Source organism: Otolemur garnettii, unplaced genomic scaffold (assembly GCF_000181295.1).
Source record: "Otolemur garnettii isolate 467f Iridium unplaced genomic scaffold, OtoGar3 scaffold00121, whole genome shotgun sequence".
Classification (NCBI taxonomy): Eukaryota; Metazoa; Chordata; class Mammalia; order Primates; family Galagidae; genus Otolemur; species Otolemur garnettii.
In genome coordinates, this window is record NW_003852516.1 from 3,746,072 (window position 1) to 3,764,909 (window position 18,838).

The window sequence follows — 18,838 nt, forward strand, 5'->3', positions numbered from 1 at the left end:
TGAGTTGTTGGCTTTTCTTTTTTTTTTTTTTTTTTTTTGTGCTCTGTAGGCGGCTAAATACCTTAAACAAATGTGCGGTGATGAAGCTCGAAATTAGTCCTCATCGGAAAAGAGTGAGTATATATAAATTATATAGCAGGGATGGGTAGAAAAGGAGAGAACCAAAAACTGGCTGGTGAATTTTGTAATAGATTTTATTTCTCAGATCCTTATTTTCTAGTCCTGCAAGCATCTGTATTTTTTATGTTACAGTCTGGTCAAATTTACCAAAGACTGTATAGACTTCGGTAGCTGGCCAATTAATTATTCCGTCTACTGTTTTTGACCGGAACAGATCATCTATTATTTTGCCTAATAAACTAATGCCTATTGCATAATAAAGGGATGAGGTTTAGGGAATCCCACTGCATTTTTGCATTGTTTCCTAGATAAAATAAAACTAAAGTTCTTTTCAAACCTTTTGGTCTTCTCAAATTGTAGAGATGAGCCTGAAGGCTGGTGGGTGGAATATTGAAGAATACTAAGAGTCTTGGAGGGAGGAAGGGGGGGGGCGGAGAAGACAGGAAGCCCGACACATTTGAGTCCAATGGTGGCACATAAGTGAATCGGGGTGGTATTTTCTTCTGTGTACGAGTTGCAAGGACCTTTTTATGAGATCTTAGGAGAAGAGGTGGGTGTAGTGCTGGGAGTGAATGTCTCAAATTAGAGTAAACAGGGATAAGTTTGGTCAAAGGACATCATTCTCCGACTGTCAAGAGTGCAAGTTTTAATTATCCTGGAGTCCGTGACCTGCGAAAAGTTGCCTTCTAGAGGAGTTAAACCTTTTAAACAAATGAACTAGGACCTCAGCACCCACTGAGCTGTGCAAAACGGTCCTGCAAGTTAGCGTTTCACGCTGTCTGCCCATTGTCCTGTGCAACTCGGGTCATAGGATAGTTTCCACACCAGTGGGAAAGATATGTGTCATACTCAGTGGGGCCTTTTCATACCCCACCCAAAAGACTGGGACGCAGTAGTCCGTGTGACAGCCTATCTGTGAGTCCCGTACATAAATCAGGCATGACCAGCAAAGATGTATTGGTGTTTAGGAATGTTATATGCTGTCGGGGCCGGGTATTTGGGAAGCCTTGTTAAATGGCCCAGAGCAGGTCTCAGGTTGAAACTTCACAGGACCGTTGTGGCCTGGGCTCCAGCCCCCATGTCTGGTGGGGGAGGGGAAAATGAGGAACAAGGAAGAGGATACAGAAGGGACAGAAGGGACGGAAGCCACGGATGGCTCTCCTTATTCCCCATTAGGCCATTAGGAGATCTCGCGAATGTTTAGAGTAGCTAGAGATTTCAGTTACCACTCCTCTTAGTATTTGAAAACTACCTTTTAAAATTGCAAACGGTAATATAAACACGTGCTAACAGCAGACAGCAAAACTGGAGGCCATCCAGAGGCGGTCCCACCAGTTGCTGACTCCAGTTCAAAATATTTAGCATGCCTGGAATTTTCACCGATCTCAGAGGTTTCCTCTGTGAGCAATTAAAGAATGGCCTATAGATCCCGGAGTTTCCATAAAATCACTCTTATTTAGCTTACAGCATTTGGTCATGCTTTCTCCTGTTAAATTCTTTTAAATACATCTTTGTTATTAAAAAAAAAAAAAGTAAGAAAGCAAGGGGGAATGGACCGTGGAGGGGTTCTGAGCTGTCTGGCCCTTGCACATGCCCACTCCGTGCTGGCTGCCGGTCCCAGGCTGTGAATGGTTTATTTCTGTCTTGCAGAGTGAGGACTCAGATGAGGACGAGCCTTGTGCCATAAGTGGCAAATGGACTTTCCAGAGGGACAGCAAGAGGTGGTCCCGGCTTGAAGAGTTCGATGTCTTTTCCCCAAAGGATGACCCAATCCCTGGGTCCCCAGATGATTCTCACCGGAAGGATGCTGCGAGCCCCGGGGGCATGCTGATGGACCTTGTGGAGTGCCAGGAGGTGTCCTCCGTCCGCAGCATGAGCAGCACCAGCAGCCTCCCCAGCCACGCGCCCCCCAGCGAGGACACCACGACCCCCCGAACTAACTCAGTCACCAGCGTCTGCTCCTCCAGCAACTTTGCAGCCCATGACGACTCCTTCTGCAGCCTGCCCTCTCCCAAGGAACTGTCCAGTTTCAGCTTCAGCATGAAAGGCCACGAGAAAAACCCCAAGTCCAAGACGCGCAGCCTGCTGAAACGGATGGAGAGCCTGAAGCTCAAGGGTTCACACCAAGGCAAGCACAAAGCGCCCGCCAAGCTGGGGCTGGTCATCAGCGGGCCCATTCTGCACGAGGGAGTGGACGAGGACAAGCTGAAGCAGCTGAACTGCGTGGAGATCTCCGCCCTCAACGGCAACCGCATCAACGTCCCCATGGTACGAAAGAGGAGCGTCTCCAACTCCACGCAGACCAGCAGCAGCAGCAGCCAGTCGGAGACCAGCAGCGCCGTCAGCACACCCAGCCCGGTCACCAGGACCCGGAGCCTCAGTGCCTGCAACAAGCGGGTGGGCATGTATTTAGAGGGCTTCGATCCCTTCAATCAGTCGACGTTTAACAACGTGGTGGAGCAGAACTTTAAAAACCGCGAGCGCTACCCAGAGGACACGGTGTTCTACATCCCCGAAGATCACAAGCCTGGCACTTTCCCCAAGGCCCTCTCCAATGGCAATTTCTCCCCCTCAGGGAATAACAGCTCAGTGAACTGGAGGACAGGAAGCTTCCACGGCTCCGGCCACATCAGCCTAAGGAGGGAAAACAGTGGCGACAGCCCCAAGGAGCTCAAGAGGCGCAATTCCTCGAGCTCCGTGAGCAGCCGTCTCAGCATCTACGACAACGTGCCGGGCTCCATCCTCTATTCCAGTTCGGGTGACCTGGCTGACCTGGAGAACGAGGACATCTTCCCAGAGCTGGACGACATCCTCTACCACGTGAAGGGGATGCAACGGATAGTCAATCAGTGGTCGGAGAAGTTTTCGGATGAGGGAGACTCCGATTCGGCCCTGGACTCAGTCTCTCCGTGCCCGTCCTCTCCAAAACAGATTCACCTGGATGTGGACAACGATCGCGCCACACCCAGTGACCTGGACAGCACCGGCAACTCCCTGAACGAACCCGAAGAGCCCTCCGACATCCCAGAACGAAGGGATTCTGGGGTCGGGGCGTCCCTCACCAGGTCCACCAGGTAAGAGCCTTTCTCCTCCCTGCAGACTGTGGACAGAGGATGAGAAGGAAACTGCTTCCGCTTGTTCTATGGGAGGAAATGAGATTAAGTCCGGCAATTCCCAGCCTTTTGAATTCCTAAGGAAGGTGTCAGACCAGGAAATGCCAGCATTCAAAAAGAATGGACATTACTAAATGGGTACAGGGTTCCAGATGGGGACGAGTGGAAAAAATTCTGGAGATGGATACTGGTGATAGTTGCACAGACAGTGTAAATGGACTCAGTGCCACGGAACTGTACGTTTACAAATGGTTAAAATGAAAGCCAGGCGTGGTGGTGTGGGCTAGTGGTCCCAGCTACTCAGGAAGCTGAGACAGGCGGATGGCTTGAGCCCAGGAGTTTTGCAGCATCAGTGAGCTGTGATTATACCACTACACTCCAGGCTGGGCTGCAGAGCCAGACGTTATCTCTTTAAAAAAGAAAAATAAAAAGGTTAAAATGTTAAACTTTATGTTGTGTGTTAAGGGGGAGGGAGAAAGAAAATGGATGAGATATAGAGAACGAGTCCTCTCAGTTTATACATAAGATGCCAGGGGACAGGTCATTGCTGATTTCACGTCCACCTGTTACAAGCCTCGTGCTCAGTCCCCGTCCTCTCCTCTCCCAGGCACAGACTGAGATGGCACAGTTTCCAGAGCTCTCATCGGCCCAGCCTGAACTCCGTGTCACTGCAGATAAACTGCCAGTCCGTGGCCCAGATGAACCTGCTGCAGAAGTACTCGCTCCTGAAGTTAACGGCCCTGCTGGAAAAATACACACCTTCCAACAAGCATGGTTTCAGCTGGTGAGAGTTTAAACTGTCACTGAAAGTGGTATTTTCCGTCAGCTCCTTGAGGCTGTCCCCACACTCAGCATATGACAGGTCTGTCATTGATGGGTATCTTTAGCCTGTCATCCTACTGCAATGGGTCTCAGCATTCCTCAGGTCCCGTGTGACACTGTGAAAGCCAGGGTGGTTTTCGGGAATTATCAGTATGAGTTGCTTGATTGAGTTTTCAGTTCTTTGAGTGACAAATTGCCAGTTGATGGAGCTGGATGAGAATCCATTTCCTTTTTTTTTTTTTTTTTTTTTTTGGCTGGGGCTGGGTTTGAACCCGCCACCTCCGGCATACGGAGCCAGCACCCTACCCTTTTGAGCCACAGGAGCCGCCCTGAGAATGCATTCACATGGCATGGCATAGGCACGTCCTTCCCCGTGGTAGGTAAATATATGTGTAGTACCACTTTGTGTTTATGGAAGGGAGAAAGAAAAATGTGAAGATGTTATGAGACCATCTCCAAAATGCTTGCTGTGCCATATGTGGCCTTATAATCCCACTGATGCATATTTGGAGAAATCATTTTGGATGCAAGTACTTGCAGAATCACTCAGAGACCTACCTGTGCAAAGGGGTTTATGGTTTGTTTGTTTCCCAGTAAAGACACTCAAATCTATGTAAGGAATTCACTACACTGAGATATAGACTAAAATATCAATAATGATTGGGGCGGTGCCTATGGCTCAAAGGAGTAGGACGCAGCCCCATATGCTGGAGGTGGTGGGTTCAAACCCAGCCCCGGCCAAAAATTGCAAAAAAAAAATATATATATACATATAGATAGATAGATAGATAGAGATACATATATTTAAAAAATTGATATATATTGATATATATTAAAAATATATCGATATTGACATATAATATACCAAATATAATATAATAATATATGTAATATGACATATTTATATATAAATTGATATATATTAATATATATAAATATATAGATAGATATAGAGACATATTAAAAATTGATATATATATTAAAAATATATTGAGATATTGATATATAATATAACATATATTTATATATAAATTGATATATATTTATATACCTAAATATAGATAGATAGATAGATATCAGTTATGATAAAACGTACTAGGTGAATTGTTCCTAATTATTTTTAAAACTATAGCCCTTGGTGTATAGTACCACACACAGAATGTTAACCAAGATGGGTTGTGAATGTGACCTAAAATCTGTAAGCCTCTTAATTTTTCTGCTATTTGTACAAAGCAGAAAAATGTCTTTAGATTGACATCTGAGTGCATTTCGCAGTGTCAGCTGGGTGGCCTTCCATCTTTAAAGTCATCTAAGTCTTTTATTACCCCGTTGCACAACTACTGTGTTTGACACAAAGGGAGAAGCAGCCCATTCGTGTGGCACACCCCAGTTACTGGAGCGAGTTTGCGAAGCAAGCGACGTAACTGTCCCTTCCCTCTGCCGCTCCTCCTGGCCTAGGACTCAGAGTGAGTTTAACTGCAGCATCAAAGCACCTCCTGTTCAAAGGCTGTTATTATGTGAGCCTTGCTAAATACAGAAGTTGTTTGTTCTGAATGACAGAAATAAGTATTGACCGGTTTATCCTCACATGCTTCAGATTCTCGGTGGGAATCGTAATGTGTTCTTTCCACATTCCGCTGCTGGGCCTTTCTCCCCCGACAAAGCGAGTATTATGCACACTTACAGCCGTGATACCATACACTTAACTGTATGCAGCTACACGCTGGACTCCGCGCTCTGCGTTCTACCTTTTCTGGAGCTATAAACAGTACCCTGCCGTGGCTGTTAGTAAGCGCTCAAAAGCGGCCACACTCTGCAGCAGAGATCCTCTGTCCTTGGAGTAATATTTTCCCTGCTGGCTATTTAAAACTGCATATTTTAGATTCTCCTTTCTGAACTCCCCCCCTCCCCTTGCCACCAAACCCTCAAAAATCTCAGAAGTCCATAATAACGTCTTGAGTTCTGGTCAGTATTTCCAGTGAGTCGAGACCCAATGTAAAAGCCTCACATTGTGGGATCCAGGGAACACAGAGAAATTCTACATAAAGTTCCTTTCCTGTTTGGCCTTGCCCTTTCTTGTCCCATTGAGAGAGGTCATTTGGAGAGCTGAAATTTCTACTTGACAGCCTAAACGTATGACATCAGTTTCCTGCTGGTGCTTATACTGCTGGGGATGGGGGAGGGGCCAGACCCGGTGTCAGGACTGGGGAAGGCTGCGATAGGCTCGCAAACCTCCCCTTGTGCCTCTTCCATCCTCCCTTAGAAACCTAAAGATGTTATATTCTCCAGGAACATCAGGACAGTTTATTTTGACTTTGGTCATTCACCGCGCATTTGACTTTGGTCATTCACCGTGGAGCTCTGGAGTTGCTTCCCCCTGTGTTAGACTAACCTCGTGTGTTGACTGTTTTTCCATCCAGTGTCCACTGAACAGTTGCCTTAAATACTTTGCAGCTCATCAAGAACTCAGAAGAGATTCTTTCCCTTTTTCAAGAGAAATAGGAGCTTCCTTTTCATACTCATAGTAAATTTGACTTCTGTCATTTTGCGAGGAAGTTTATGAGCTCCCTAAGACGGTAGACACCGACTCTCAAGGTCAACAGTAGAAGGACAACCCCAACTGAGGAGATGTGTCTGGGCCGTGCACCCCCAACTCTTAGTCTAGAATAGCACCATCCAACAGACCAGTCTGGACGATGGGAATGGTATATATGTGCACAGTCCAGTACAGTAGCTACTGGTGGCAAATGACCAGGAGGGAGCCCTTGAATTGTGGCTGGTACTACTGAACTAAATTTGTCCTTCTGTCTAATTTACATGTAAATTGCTAAGCTATTAGCGAAGCTCTAGAGCCCACAGGCTTCCCCCTCAGCTATAAGACAGGCATAGAACCTACTGCATCTTACAAGGGTACATGTGAAACTTACTAAATGTAGAATATAAATGTCTGAACACGGTAACTAAGAAAATTCCGTGAAGGCTGTGTTAACCAGTTTGATGAAAATATTTCAAATTGTATATAAAACCAGCACACTGTACCCCAGGACTGCATTAATATACACAGCGATGATTTAATAATAAAAAAAAAAAGACAGGTGTAGAGGGACAAGTTAACCTATCTCACACCTACCCCCACCTTGTTTTTTAAACAGGGCTGTGCCCAAGTTCATGAAAAGGATCAAGGTTCCAGACTACAAGGACCGGCACGTGTTTGGGGTGCCTCTGACGGTCAACGTGCAGCGCACGGGACAGCCCCTGCCCCAGAGCATCCTGCAGGCCATGCGTTACCTCCGGAACCACTGTCTGGACCAGGTGAGGGCCACCGGCATACCCCGCGCCTCATCTCCCTTTGTTCTGAAGATGCTGCTTCCGTCTCAGTGCTCCTGACGCTTAATGGAATGTTTCTCTTCCAACAAGGTTGGGCTCTTCAGAAAATCGGGGGTCAAATCCCGGATTCAGGCTCTGCGCCAGATGAATGAAGGCGCCCTAGACTGTGTCAGCTACGAGGGACAGTCTGCTTACGACGTGGCAGACATGCTGAAGCAGTACTTCCGAGACCTGCCGGAGCCGCTCATGACCAACAAACTCTCGGAGACCTTTCTGCAGATCTACCAGTGTGAGTGTCCTCTGATCTTAGGACTGGCGGTGCCGGGAGAAAGTGGGAGCAGCTAATGCTTTGGGTCCTTTGATGTCCTTCTCTTGACAAGAGGACCTACGTGCTGGGTCCCCTCTGGGAAACACGTGTCACCAGTTTCTTCCCTACCTCCTTGGGACAGGTTGTTCTGCCTACTTACGGGATGATGTGAATATAAACTTCCCAGTCGGTACGGACTGGAGCAGTTGTTCATTTCTACATCCTGATCCAGTTCGTTCTCTCATTTGTTCCTAGAACAGTGTTAGCTGAGATGCTCAGTCAGAGATTAGAAACCAAGATCTCTCTTTCCACCTTGTCTGCAGAAATTTCAGTTGCTTCCCGACCTCTCTCTAGCACGGCTGTTCTGCTTAAAATTTCACAGGTGTCTGTGTGTTCTATCTTGCTAGAAAATGAATAAATAATCTCTTTCTGTTATTCATCGCAGTCTCTGCCAGAAATACTTGGGAAAACAATAGCCATGCCCCTCTCACTTTTATGTAAAGCTTAAAGCAAACAGTTGTCTAAATTAATGATCAAGATGAGGATTGTAGCTTTTACAGCCTTGTGTTTTTTTTTGGCTTGGCGTGGTATTACAGCCATGTAATTTAAAAGCAGCCTCTCTTAGTGTTCAAACTGTCTTTAGAACTGGCGTATTGGACTTTATTTTATGAGAAATGGAGCTGGTCTGGATTATTTCATTAGTTGTTTCACCCTTTCATATTTTATGAAAACACAGGTCACATTTTCCCCGCCAAGGTATTTGTTATGTACTGTAACCATGGAGCTGTTTAATCAGGTTGTCCTATGGAGCTGGGTTTGAGTGACTTGATTTTTTCCACCACATGCTTTTTAAAACATGCGTCCAGTAAGGGAGACCTGAAGGTCAAGCTTCCTACGTGTGGATTGTAGTATGGGTTTATTTGCGTTTGTATTTTCACATCTCTGTATGCAATTTTATCACAGCCTCTCCGTACCTTCAAAAGACTTAAGAAATTACTAGTTCAGTATGCCTCTTGTTTAATTTGGTGGAAGATTTTAGCAACTTAACTTGGGGCATTTCAAGAATGAGCAAATCAGTTAAACTTGGGAGAGTTCTCCAACACACTGTACATTTTATAGCTGAGGCAAAGAGTGTTCAGTTCTTAACCTCTGGAAGAACTAGTGTGAATAAGATTCTCCATGGGTACAAGACAGAAGTATCCAGGGTATATAATGTTTGCAGTAATTGAGATTGGGAAACTGCCAATTTTTTTAAAAAGTGCTCAGGAAAGAAAAAAAGCTATTCTGTAAGCCAAAAGAACAGGCCTCCTCAGGAGCTAAACTCCGAGGTAGATTTAAGAGTGTTTTGGTATAGTGGGTGTTTAAAATTTTTTAACTCCTCCATGAGGCAGGAAATACTTGAGGGCAGTGACGCCGGTGGCCATTCATAACTTTTTCCATTCCAACCTCCAGTTAGTACGTTTTCTGCAAGTGCTCGTTCAGTACTAGGCGGAGGTATTAGATGCTGATATTTGCTTTGGGACGTTTCCTTGCCATGGGCGCAGAAAATCACCAGGTTGATGGGGGAAATTCTGGTGTCCCGCAGATGTGCCCAAGGACCAGCGCCTCCAGGCCATCAAGGCCGCCGTGATGCTCCTACCTGACGACAACCGGGAGGTTCTCCAGACGCTTCTTTATTTCTTGAGCGATGTCACAGCAGCTGTGAAAGAAAACCAGATGACGCCCACCAACCTGGCCGTGTGCTTGGCGCCCTCGCTGTTCCATCTCAACACCCTGAAGAGAGAGAATTCCTCCCCAAGGTACAGGTCGGTTGGGCAGTGCACGCCAGGCTCTGTTCCCCCAGACAAGGGCCTGTGATTTTGTTGGATTCTTACCTGAACCAAGCAGAAAAGGGGTTAGACCACCTTCACGCACAGCCCACACACCTCCACCACACTTCTGCCTCTCCTCTCAGCCCCGGGGCAGCGACTTTCTAGACAATCTGATAACAACCAGAGTCGTGAGAGAGCAAGTTTTGGATCCCTGCTTTGCCTGGCAAGTATTTACTCTTGAGGCAAGTCTGGTAAAGCATCAGACCCGCTGCCAGCAGAGAGTCATACAAGTTACTGGCCTCAAAAACTAGATGGAGAATAAGACTCCTGCCACCTTGAACTCTGCATGGTCAGTAAAGCCCAACTCTGGGCCTGGGCTGGACATTGAAAGGAAATAGCCTAAAAGAACCAAGAATCGTGTTGAGCCTTAGAGGTGATTGGGGGTCTGGCTGAAGCCAGTTGTTTGCAAAACTCCTACCTACAATACACCTAGTGATAAGATTGAGTGGCTGTGGAGAAAAACAAGAAATCCAAAAAATAACAAAAGCTGATAATTACTAAGCACTTATTCTGTAGCAGGCACAGAGTGATGCCCTTTCATTCATTATCTCGTTTCACCCCCAAGACAGGCCTGGGCTCAGTGGCTCACACCTATAATCAGTCCTAGCACTCTTAGGGGCAGAGGTGGGTGGATCACCTGAGCTCAGGAGTTCAAGACCAGCCTGAACAAGAGCAAGACCCCATCTGTACTAAAAATAGAAAAACTAGCCGGGCGTTGTGGTGGGCACCTGTAGTTCCAGCCACTTGGGAGGCTGAGGCAAGAGGATCACTTGAGCCCTAGAGTTTGAGGTCGCTGGGAGCTCTGACGCCACAGCACTCTACCCAGGGCATAGAGTGAGACTCTGTCTCAATTAATAATAATGATAATAATTCCCAAGGCAGTTACAGGAGATGAAGGCACTGTGAGCTGTGAGCATCTTTTTGACATGCGAGGAAAGGGAGGCTTAGGGGAAGTTAATTGAGTAAGCAACGTGCCTATATCTGGCGGGAAGAGGTGGCAGGGAGTTCGAGCTTCCTGCCTTTCTGACTATCTCATGTAAAGCCCTTCTAGGGGAACATATGGAGAAAGTGGGCACTGGGCAGTCCCTGAGGCTCAAGGAGTAGGGTACCGACCCCATATGCCACAGGGGGCGGGTTCAAACCCAGGCCCAGCCAATAACTGCAAAAAAAAAAAAGAGAGAGAGAAAGAAAGTGGGCACTAATTGGACTTAACCTGCCTGGGCTAAGTCCATCTGGCTGATCCTTTTCCTCAGCCCTAAGGAACTTTAACGGTAAATGTTATCTCTTAGCTAGAGCCGTGGGACCTACCTGGGCTGGTTGAAGTTAGCTTTGCTTCTGAAAGCCGCATAATGTTTAAATATCTTTTTAACTATATTAGAACCTCCATAGTTGACCACCTCCCTACACTGACCACTTCCTTAGGTTGACCTGATTTTCACAGACAGACATGCACTCCATGTACGTCTCAGTAGAGTAGGCCTACTTCCTTATGTTGACCACCTACACGTAGTGAGCACTTTGTTATGGTCCCTCGGGTGATCAACTTACAGAGGTTCTGTTGTAGTTCTGTAGTTCAAAGCTTCTATTGGCGCATTCCAGTGGCAGTGGGATAGACAACTAGAGATGAGTAGAAGTGGGAGATTAGATAAGATTAAGACAAAACCTCTAAGAAACTGTATCTCACCTCCAGGAGGTGACCCTGTATATTTAAACAGTTAAGAATAGGGGCACCTTTTGCCCTATGTCCCAGTGATTCCCACCCCACACCCTTCCAAAGCTGCCTCTTCCTCCCCACCATGCCTACATAGACCTTACAAGCTGCCCTGTTTAAGTTAGAAACCTACCGAACAAAATGTCTTTACGTCACCTGGATTTCGTTATGTTAACAGATCTCTTTAATGTTTCTTTGTGCTGTTGATAAAACTCTGAGAACCACAGGTGACCAAATTAAAAGCTCTCTTAAACCACTTAAAAAGTAGGCTCCAGAAAAATGTTTTTTTTTTTCCCTCTTTTGTCTTCTTTGGATAATACGTGGATTGAAAGTGTATAAATATTTGAATCCTTTCTTTCCTGCATTTCTTCCACCTAGGGTAATGCAAAGAAAACAAAGTTTGGGCAAACCAGATCAGAAAGATTTGAACGAAAACCTAGCTGCCACTCAAGGGCTGGCCCATATGATTGCTGAGTGCAAGAAGCTTTTCCAGGTAAGGATGTAGGAAGGTTGGGTCCTTTGTTAAGGATGATGTGAACAGGTACAAAATCTTAGGCTTGATACTTCTTCATGTCTTAACCAAAAGATCTTTTCCACAGCTGGAGATTATATCCCCAGCCTGAGAAGGTCTTATTTATATATGATAACGTATAAGCTTGTTAGAGTTGATGTTTGATGAAATCCCCAACTTTAGACTATTCCTTTGAAAAGCAGCAAATGGCCTGGAACTAAAACTCTGCATCTGAGAAACTGGCTTAATTAATGTAACTGATTAGCCCACTACTCTAACTACCAAAAGGATACATATATAGAGGTGGTCTGTTTATAACCTCACAGTTGGCAGGGATGCACGTCATCGTCTGGGAAGATGTGTGCCCTGCCTGGATCCAGGCCATTGTTTCTGCCCTGCCTCCTCCCCTGGTGATGCAGACAGGTGGACTCACCTCCTCTGAGGATCCAGGCCATTGTTTCTGCCCTGCCTCGTACCCAAGTGATGCAGACAGGTGGACTCAACTCCCCTGTGTCCCTGTGTTCTGCACAGGTTCCTGACGAAATGAGCCGCTGTCGTAATTCCTATACTGAACAAGAGCTGAAGCCCCTCACCCTGGAGGCCCTGGGCCGCCTGGGTAATCACGAGTCCACTGACTACCAGCACTTCCTCCAGGACTGTGTGGACGGCCTGTTCAAAGAGGTGAAGGAGAAGTTTAAAGGCTGGGTCAGCTACTCTACTTCTGAGCAGGCTGAGCTGTCCTATAAGAAGGTAAGTCTTCTCCCGACTGTCAGCCAGTTCCAGTGGTCAGAGATCAAGTTCGGGTTTGTCAGAGATAAAGTATTTTGCCAGTTGTAATCCCCATGGGGATCTGTAGCCCAGACCCCTGCAGCACTGGGCAGGAAGGCGGTTCAGACTCACCGGGTAAGAGCAGAAACCAGTCAGATGAAGAATAGCACTGATCTGGTCTAACATGTTAGTAAGAAGATTTCAGAGTATTTCTAATGAAATCCTTTGGGTTCCACAGAATCACACTGGAGTTCCCCAGAATGTTTTACTGTTGGTATTGAGCTCTGGGGTATTTTATGACATGCTAAGATTTTTCCATAATTTGGTCAGAATGCCCTTGCACTCTTATCTGCCTTTTTTTTCCTCTACTCTTGTCCCTCTAAAGTGAGCAGTGAGCTTGAGGCAGGGATTCACTTGCTAGGGCTGGAAAATCCCTCCAAGGCAGAGCTCAGCCTTAAAGGTCTACGGGAGGTATTTGTTGATACTATCTTTACCACTTTGAAAATAACAGTGAGGGCAGGTTGGATGACCACACAGGTTTCAGGATACAAATGGATGATCTAACCTTATTACATTCACTCTGATGTGGGTCTCAGAGAAACAAATGCAATCATTTTGACTGGAACTGACCCACAGCTACCTTGTACACTTTCTGGCTCGCTCTTAAATATACTTGGGGACAGCAGCCCAGTAAAGTCATAGATGGATTCATTAGACTTTGAACATACAACTTTGTCCCCAACTAGCAATTTGCCTTCGAAGTCTGGGTGAATGTGGGTTGTCTCAAGCACTGGAAAATATGTCCTCTTTTTCAGCTGAGCGAAGGACCCCCATTAAGGCTTTGGAGGTCGACCATTGAAGTCCCCGCTACACCCGAAGAAATCTTAAAGCGCCTACTAAAAGAACAGCACCTCTGGGATGCAGACCTGTTGGATTCAAAAGTGATTGAAATTCTGGACAGTCAAACCGAAATTTACCAGTATGTGCAGAACAGCATGGCTCCCCACCCTGCCCGAGACTATGTAGTTTTGAGGTGAGAGCTTCCAAATTGTTTTCTTATGGCGAGGATGACTCAATATCAGAACCCATCCTATATGTCACTGAATGTGAACAAGATGATTAAATTATTTGAAGTAGAACGGAACGCCTCCAGAAAAGTAGCAAGCCTTCCTATATATAGGAAATACATCTACAAATGATTCCAGCAGTACGGTCCTCATTTTGGATGGTTTGAGCTCTTTTGGAACTGATCTCAGAAAGAGAGCCCTGTTCAAATGAATATGTTTATTGGTAGCAGATTTTTGCCCCTTTTAGGATAGATTTTTCTAGTTAGAAACAACTAGTGAATGAATAAGCCAGGGAATAACATTTGAGTCCCAAGGGAGCTGCGGTTGATGCTGGTTTATATGCAATTCATAAATTCTCTGGAGACATCTCTGAAGATGGAATTCCAAAAATCTTGGAGGAAATGTCACATCGGGAGTCCAGCACTTTTCCAACAAGCAGTGCTCCTCTGGGTGTCCATGGTCTAAGACATTTGTGAAGTTGAAAAATGGTTTTAAAGAGCCACTTTGAGCTGATTCTCTTTTTGAGAAGGAGCGGGTCTGAGCGCACACCTCTCTCTGCAGAAGCGGCTTTGTGCAAAGCTCCTTATTCAAGAGTCTTCCTCAGTCCGTAGTGTCTTGGTCTGTTTTGTGTTGCTATAAGTGAATACCACAGCCTGGGTATTTTATAGTGAACAGCCATCTGTTTGGCTCATAGGAGGTCTGGAGGCTGGGAAGGCCAAGACTGAGGACCTTCTTTTTTTTTTTTTTTAAAGTCAGAGTCTCAGTATGTCGCCCTAAGTAAAGTGCTGTAGCATCATAGCTCACAGCGACCTCCAACTCTTGGGCTTAAGCAATTCTCTTGCCTTAGCCTCCCAAGTAACCAGGACTACAGGTGCCTGCCACAACACCTGGCTATTTTTTGTTGTTGTCAGTGTTGTTTAGCAGGCCTAGGCTGGGTTCGAACCCACCAGCCCCTATGTATGTGGCCGGCTCTGTAATCACGGTGCTCCAGGTGCTGAGACAGGAGAGGATCTTCTTGCCACCTCCTCCCATAGCAAAAGGGCAAAGAGAAGGCAAGAAAGAGCAAAAGAACGAACTTGAAGCCTCACGCCCTTTGATAGTCAGCCTGAATCCACCTTGCCTTAGGCCCCACCTCCCAACATTAGAGACTAAGGTTCTAGCACATGGTTTGGGGGAATATATTTGCACTATAGCGAGAGCAGTGGTTCCTAACCTCTTTTAGCACCAGGGACTGGTGTCTTGGAAGATAGTTTTTCCATGGATGGAGGGTGGGGAGTCGTAACTGGGACAGGAGGCAGACCGCAGGCAATCACACTGTGTAGCCTGGTTCCTAACAGGCTGTGGATGGGTACCAGTCCACAGCCAGGGGTTGGAAACCCTAGGTTTAGAGGATGCCCTTTACCCAGGCCTTGGGCACACACACAGCCACTGAGCCTGGCCCCTCAGCTATGTCCACCAAGAAAGAGTGAGGTGATATTTTAAACCAGAAGATAATATTCCCCCCCCTCCCCGGTTTTGTCTCTACAGGACCTGGAGGACTAATTTACCCAAGGGCGCGTGTGCACTTTTGCTCACCTCCGTGGACCACGACCGGGCGCCCGTGGTGGGTGTGCGGGTTAATGTGCTCTTGTCCCGGTATTTGATCGAACCCTGCGGGCCAGGAAAATCCAAACTCACCTATATGTGCAGAGCTGATTTGAGGTACGTTCTGATTCTCATTTTTTGACATAGTGTGAAGATCGTGAAGAACTGTGGTTCCCAGGGCTCAGGCCGTGGACTGGTACCTGTCTGTGGCCGCCTGTTGGGATTGGGCTGCACAGGGTCACTGCATGAGCTCTGCCTCTTGCCCCTTCCCCTCCCCCATCCCTAGAAAAATTGTCTTCCATGAAACCGGTCCCTGGAACCAAAAGCAGTCCAGTCCTTGGCCTGTTAGGAACGGGGCCAACACAGCAGGGCATTAAGTGGCAGGTGAGCCACCCAGCTATTCCCCATCAGTCTCATCACCACCTGAGCTCCATCTCCTGTCAGATCCCCAACCCTCCGTCAAACTGGTCCCTGGTTCCAAAAAGGTTGGGGACTGCTGGTGAAGAAGATACAGACGTTTTGTCTGATGCGACGGATGTCTTAAATAAAAAAAATATTGTTCCTTCATGAAGAGAGCAGAGCTTATAAAGGAACATCTTAATGTGCATTGGTCTTTTGCACACCAAGTCCTAATTTGAAGCCCTTAGAAAATGCAGCACAAAAGCAATGCCAATATTTGTGGTAGCTCTGCCACGAATTTAAAGCCGTGGGAAAGGATCGATTTTATGCATCTGAACCGGCAGGCAGATGTTTCTCATTTCATTTCAGGGCGTTCTAACCTAAATCATTCATCTGCTTTTCTTCTCTGCCACAGGGGCCACATGCCGGAGTGGTACACAAAATCTTTTGGACATTTGTGTGCAGCTGAGGTTGTAAAAATCCGGGACTCCTTCACGAACCAGAACACTGAAACCAAAGACACCAAATCGAGGTGATTACTGAAGCAAAGCAACTGTGTCTACCATCCGGGGGGGTTATTTCTAGAACCTTGCCAGTCAGTCCCCTGAAGGATGGGTTCTGCGTCTGATCCTCCAACAAAGAAAACTACAAGTTCAAGTGTGTAGGAATTGACTCTGGCCATTTGATACATTTTTAAAGCTGCTTCCTGTTTGTTGAAGGTCTGCGTTGCTAGACCTTGACTGGAATATGTGAGACTGTGCAAAAAAAAAAAAAAAATGTATTTGTATTCTTATTCAAATTGCTTCTGAGAAGCAAAACTCTACGTTGCAGAAGATAATGAAGATGTGTGTTCTCTTGTGATATTGGTGTGTGTATCCTGTGTCATTCGATGGGCAGTGTGTGGAGAGGCTGGTGTGTCCACTGGAATAGTTGGTACTCTTCGACATGTTTTCTCACTGAGATGCACAGAGAAAGGTTTGCACAGAGGCGCGTGAATGTGTATTTGTTGCTGGTTGAGTGGCATAGACGTGTACGTTGGAACGCAGTGTCTGGCACACTGAGACACCTCCGAGAAGGATATTGATGCATCGGGTGCAGTTTAACCTGAACTATCTGACCACCCCGTGGATCCAGCAGAACGGGCTCCTAACACCCTTATCCATTTATGAAGCCCCCCCCCCCCAGTTGTTAGGCATATGTTTTCTCCACCCATTCCTTCTGTACTTGAATTCGAATAGATTTGCTCTGATATCCACTTCAAATGCAGTTTGTTTTTGAACCTGATTGCATGTAGTGATGTAGTTTTAACTAGCAGAGATTAGGTCAAGAATGAACTCCCTCACCCACCCCCACCCCCAGCCTTCCTAGCTCCAAAACACAGCTGTGATTTTAAGAAGAGAGGTGAAAACGGAGCGTTCCAACATTTACTCCTGAATCAAGCATCACAACTTTTTCCTTGTTAAAATTCTTCGCATTTTTGTGTTTAGAACAGAAACCTTTCAGACACTGTGTGTATAGAAACATAGAAAACTATGAATATCCCAGGGAAATCTCTGCAAATTTAACCCAGCTACAAAAGGCCTTTGTATGGGTTTTGGGGGGTTGTTGTTTTGGTGGTAACGATTAGCATTCCTGAAAGCTGCCACTTTATCAATTGGGGTTGTTCTTATCAGCAAATAGGTTTTCTGATTTTATAACTTCTTGCTTTATTTTGGTGTTCCTAAGTTTCTTTATCTTTTTCATCTTTAGAAATGAAATCCATTGAAATCCATTTTAGTGGCAATGGAAAATGTAATCACCATAGTAAAACACCAGAACAACAAAAAAAGCCAATTATTTTTTGGAGGGGTGGTCTTCATTCAGGTTTAACTGTCATGGTAAAGATTGACTCAAGAGACAGTATTAATAAATTTATTTTGTATGGATCAAAAGTGAATAATGTATGAATGAGCGTCGTAAGAAGGATTTTTATTTTGTGATAACATAATTTAGTTACCATAGTCAGTGTTATTATCAGAGGGTTCTTTTTTTTTTTTTTTGAAGAATTTCACGGGAGTTCAGATTAGAATTTTAATATTTGAGTATTTGGGGTATCCCTGTTACTCATGAAGATGTCCTTGTATATTCCATTTTGATGCCTTCTGGATTTGTAAGATTATATGTTGTATATACCAATTCTATTAAAAAAAACGTGCCCGTGTGCACTGTGCTTTCAAACATAGATAAAGCATGATAAAGATTATTATTTAAAATATACTTGTATTTATACCTCAGATATTCTTTTGGGTTTTTGTACCTCAAGGCTTTCTTTCTTGTTCTCCCTATTGTAAATACACCTCACGTGAATACAGTCTAAGTGAAAAAATAAATAAAAGGAAGAGGTTTATAACTTGCTCTATATCTGTACAGACTATATTCAGTAACTGCACTATTAAATGTTTAAAGTAAGGGAAAAGTCTGGCCTGCTTTCCTTTTGCATTTCACCCCCACCCCTAAAACCACAGACTGTACAGCAGAACATTCTAGCATCACCTAAAACCAGATAGATTTGCCGAAGGAAAAGTTGGACTGCAAATCATTCCAAGGCCGAACTGCAACTGAGCCACTTACTCACAAACAGGAAACCCTGGTGAAGGTTCAGGAAGCTTGGAGGCTCCCTCCAGACAAAGGTCCAGTTAGGGAAGGATGCTGAGAAAGTTAGAACAGGCAGCAGCGGCCGAAAGAGGCACGTAAGCCAAGTCAAGGTCACCGACCGATTCCACAAAAGGCCTCTTTCCCGCTTGTTCAGCTTCCCTGTTGAAAGGATTCCTTATGTATTTGAAAAGAATTTGAAGGATATGAACATTTTCAAGAACTCTGCTGAGGTCACTTAAAGCAATATCACAGAGTGCTCATGTGACTAGTCGCCTAGATTGTAAGCTCTCTGGCCGAGAGCAGGGCTCCTCTCCCACACGACTTTATAATCCCCTGCAGCGGCTTTCAGTATTTTGTACTTGTAGGCACCCAATAAATTTATAATTTGCTCAATTGTATCGGTTGCGTTAGCTTCTGTTATTTCAAAGGGAAGAGCATCTTGGGTTTCGGGCTCCTTAAATTCTCACTTCCACTCAGCCCTTTCCACTCAGCCCTGTCCACTCAGAGATTGCAGGGATTGGAAATTGTTAAACCTAATGGGATCTTAAAAGTTTAAAAATGAAAAAGATGACATGAATTGGTAGGTAAGCCTAGGGTGCAGGTG

The 18,838-nt window shown here is 45.5% G+C and overlaps 1 protein-coding gene across 5 annotated transcripts in view; it reads left to right on the forward strand.

Annotated features, from left to right (window-relative positions):
- DLC1 (DLC1 Rho GTPase activating protein) overlaps window positions 1–18,632 on the forward strand; it is a 174,172-nt gene extending 155,540 nt beyond the window's left edge. For 3 of the 5 annotated variants that reach the window (XM_023517770.1, XM_023517772.1, XM_023517773.1), the window contains 11 exons: window positions 50–113; window positions 1,771–3,194; window positions 3,841–4,017; window positions 7,208–7,367; window positions 7,473–7,671; window positions 9,275–9,494; window positions 11,650–11,764; window positions 12,314–12,532; window positions 13,366–13,583; window positions 15,145–15,318; window positions 16,016–18,632. In XM_023517770.1, coding sequence (XP_023373538.1) covers window positions 50–113; window positions 1,771–3,194; window positions 3,841–4,017; window positions 7,208–7,367; window positions 7,473–7,671; window positions 9,275–9,494; window positions 11,650–11,764; window positions 12,314–12,532; window positions 13,366–13,583; window positions 15,145–15,318; window positions 16,016–16,136 — 3,091 coding nt within the window. In that variant the 3' untranslated portion in view covers window positions 16,137–18,632. The remainder of the gene's footprint in view (window positions 1–49; window positions 114–1,770; window positions 3,195–3,840; window positions 4,018–7,207; window positions 7,368–7,472; window positions 7,672–9,274; window positions 9,495–11,649; window positions 11,765–12,313; window positions 12,533–13,365; window positions 13,584–15,144; window positions 15,319–16,015) is intronic. The other 2 variants (XM_023517771.1, XM_012810029.2) reach the window with 1 other exon arrangement.
- Window positions 18,633–18,838: the final 206 nt, after the last annotated feature.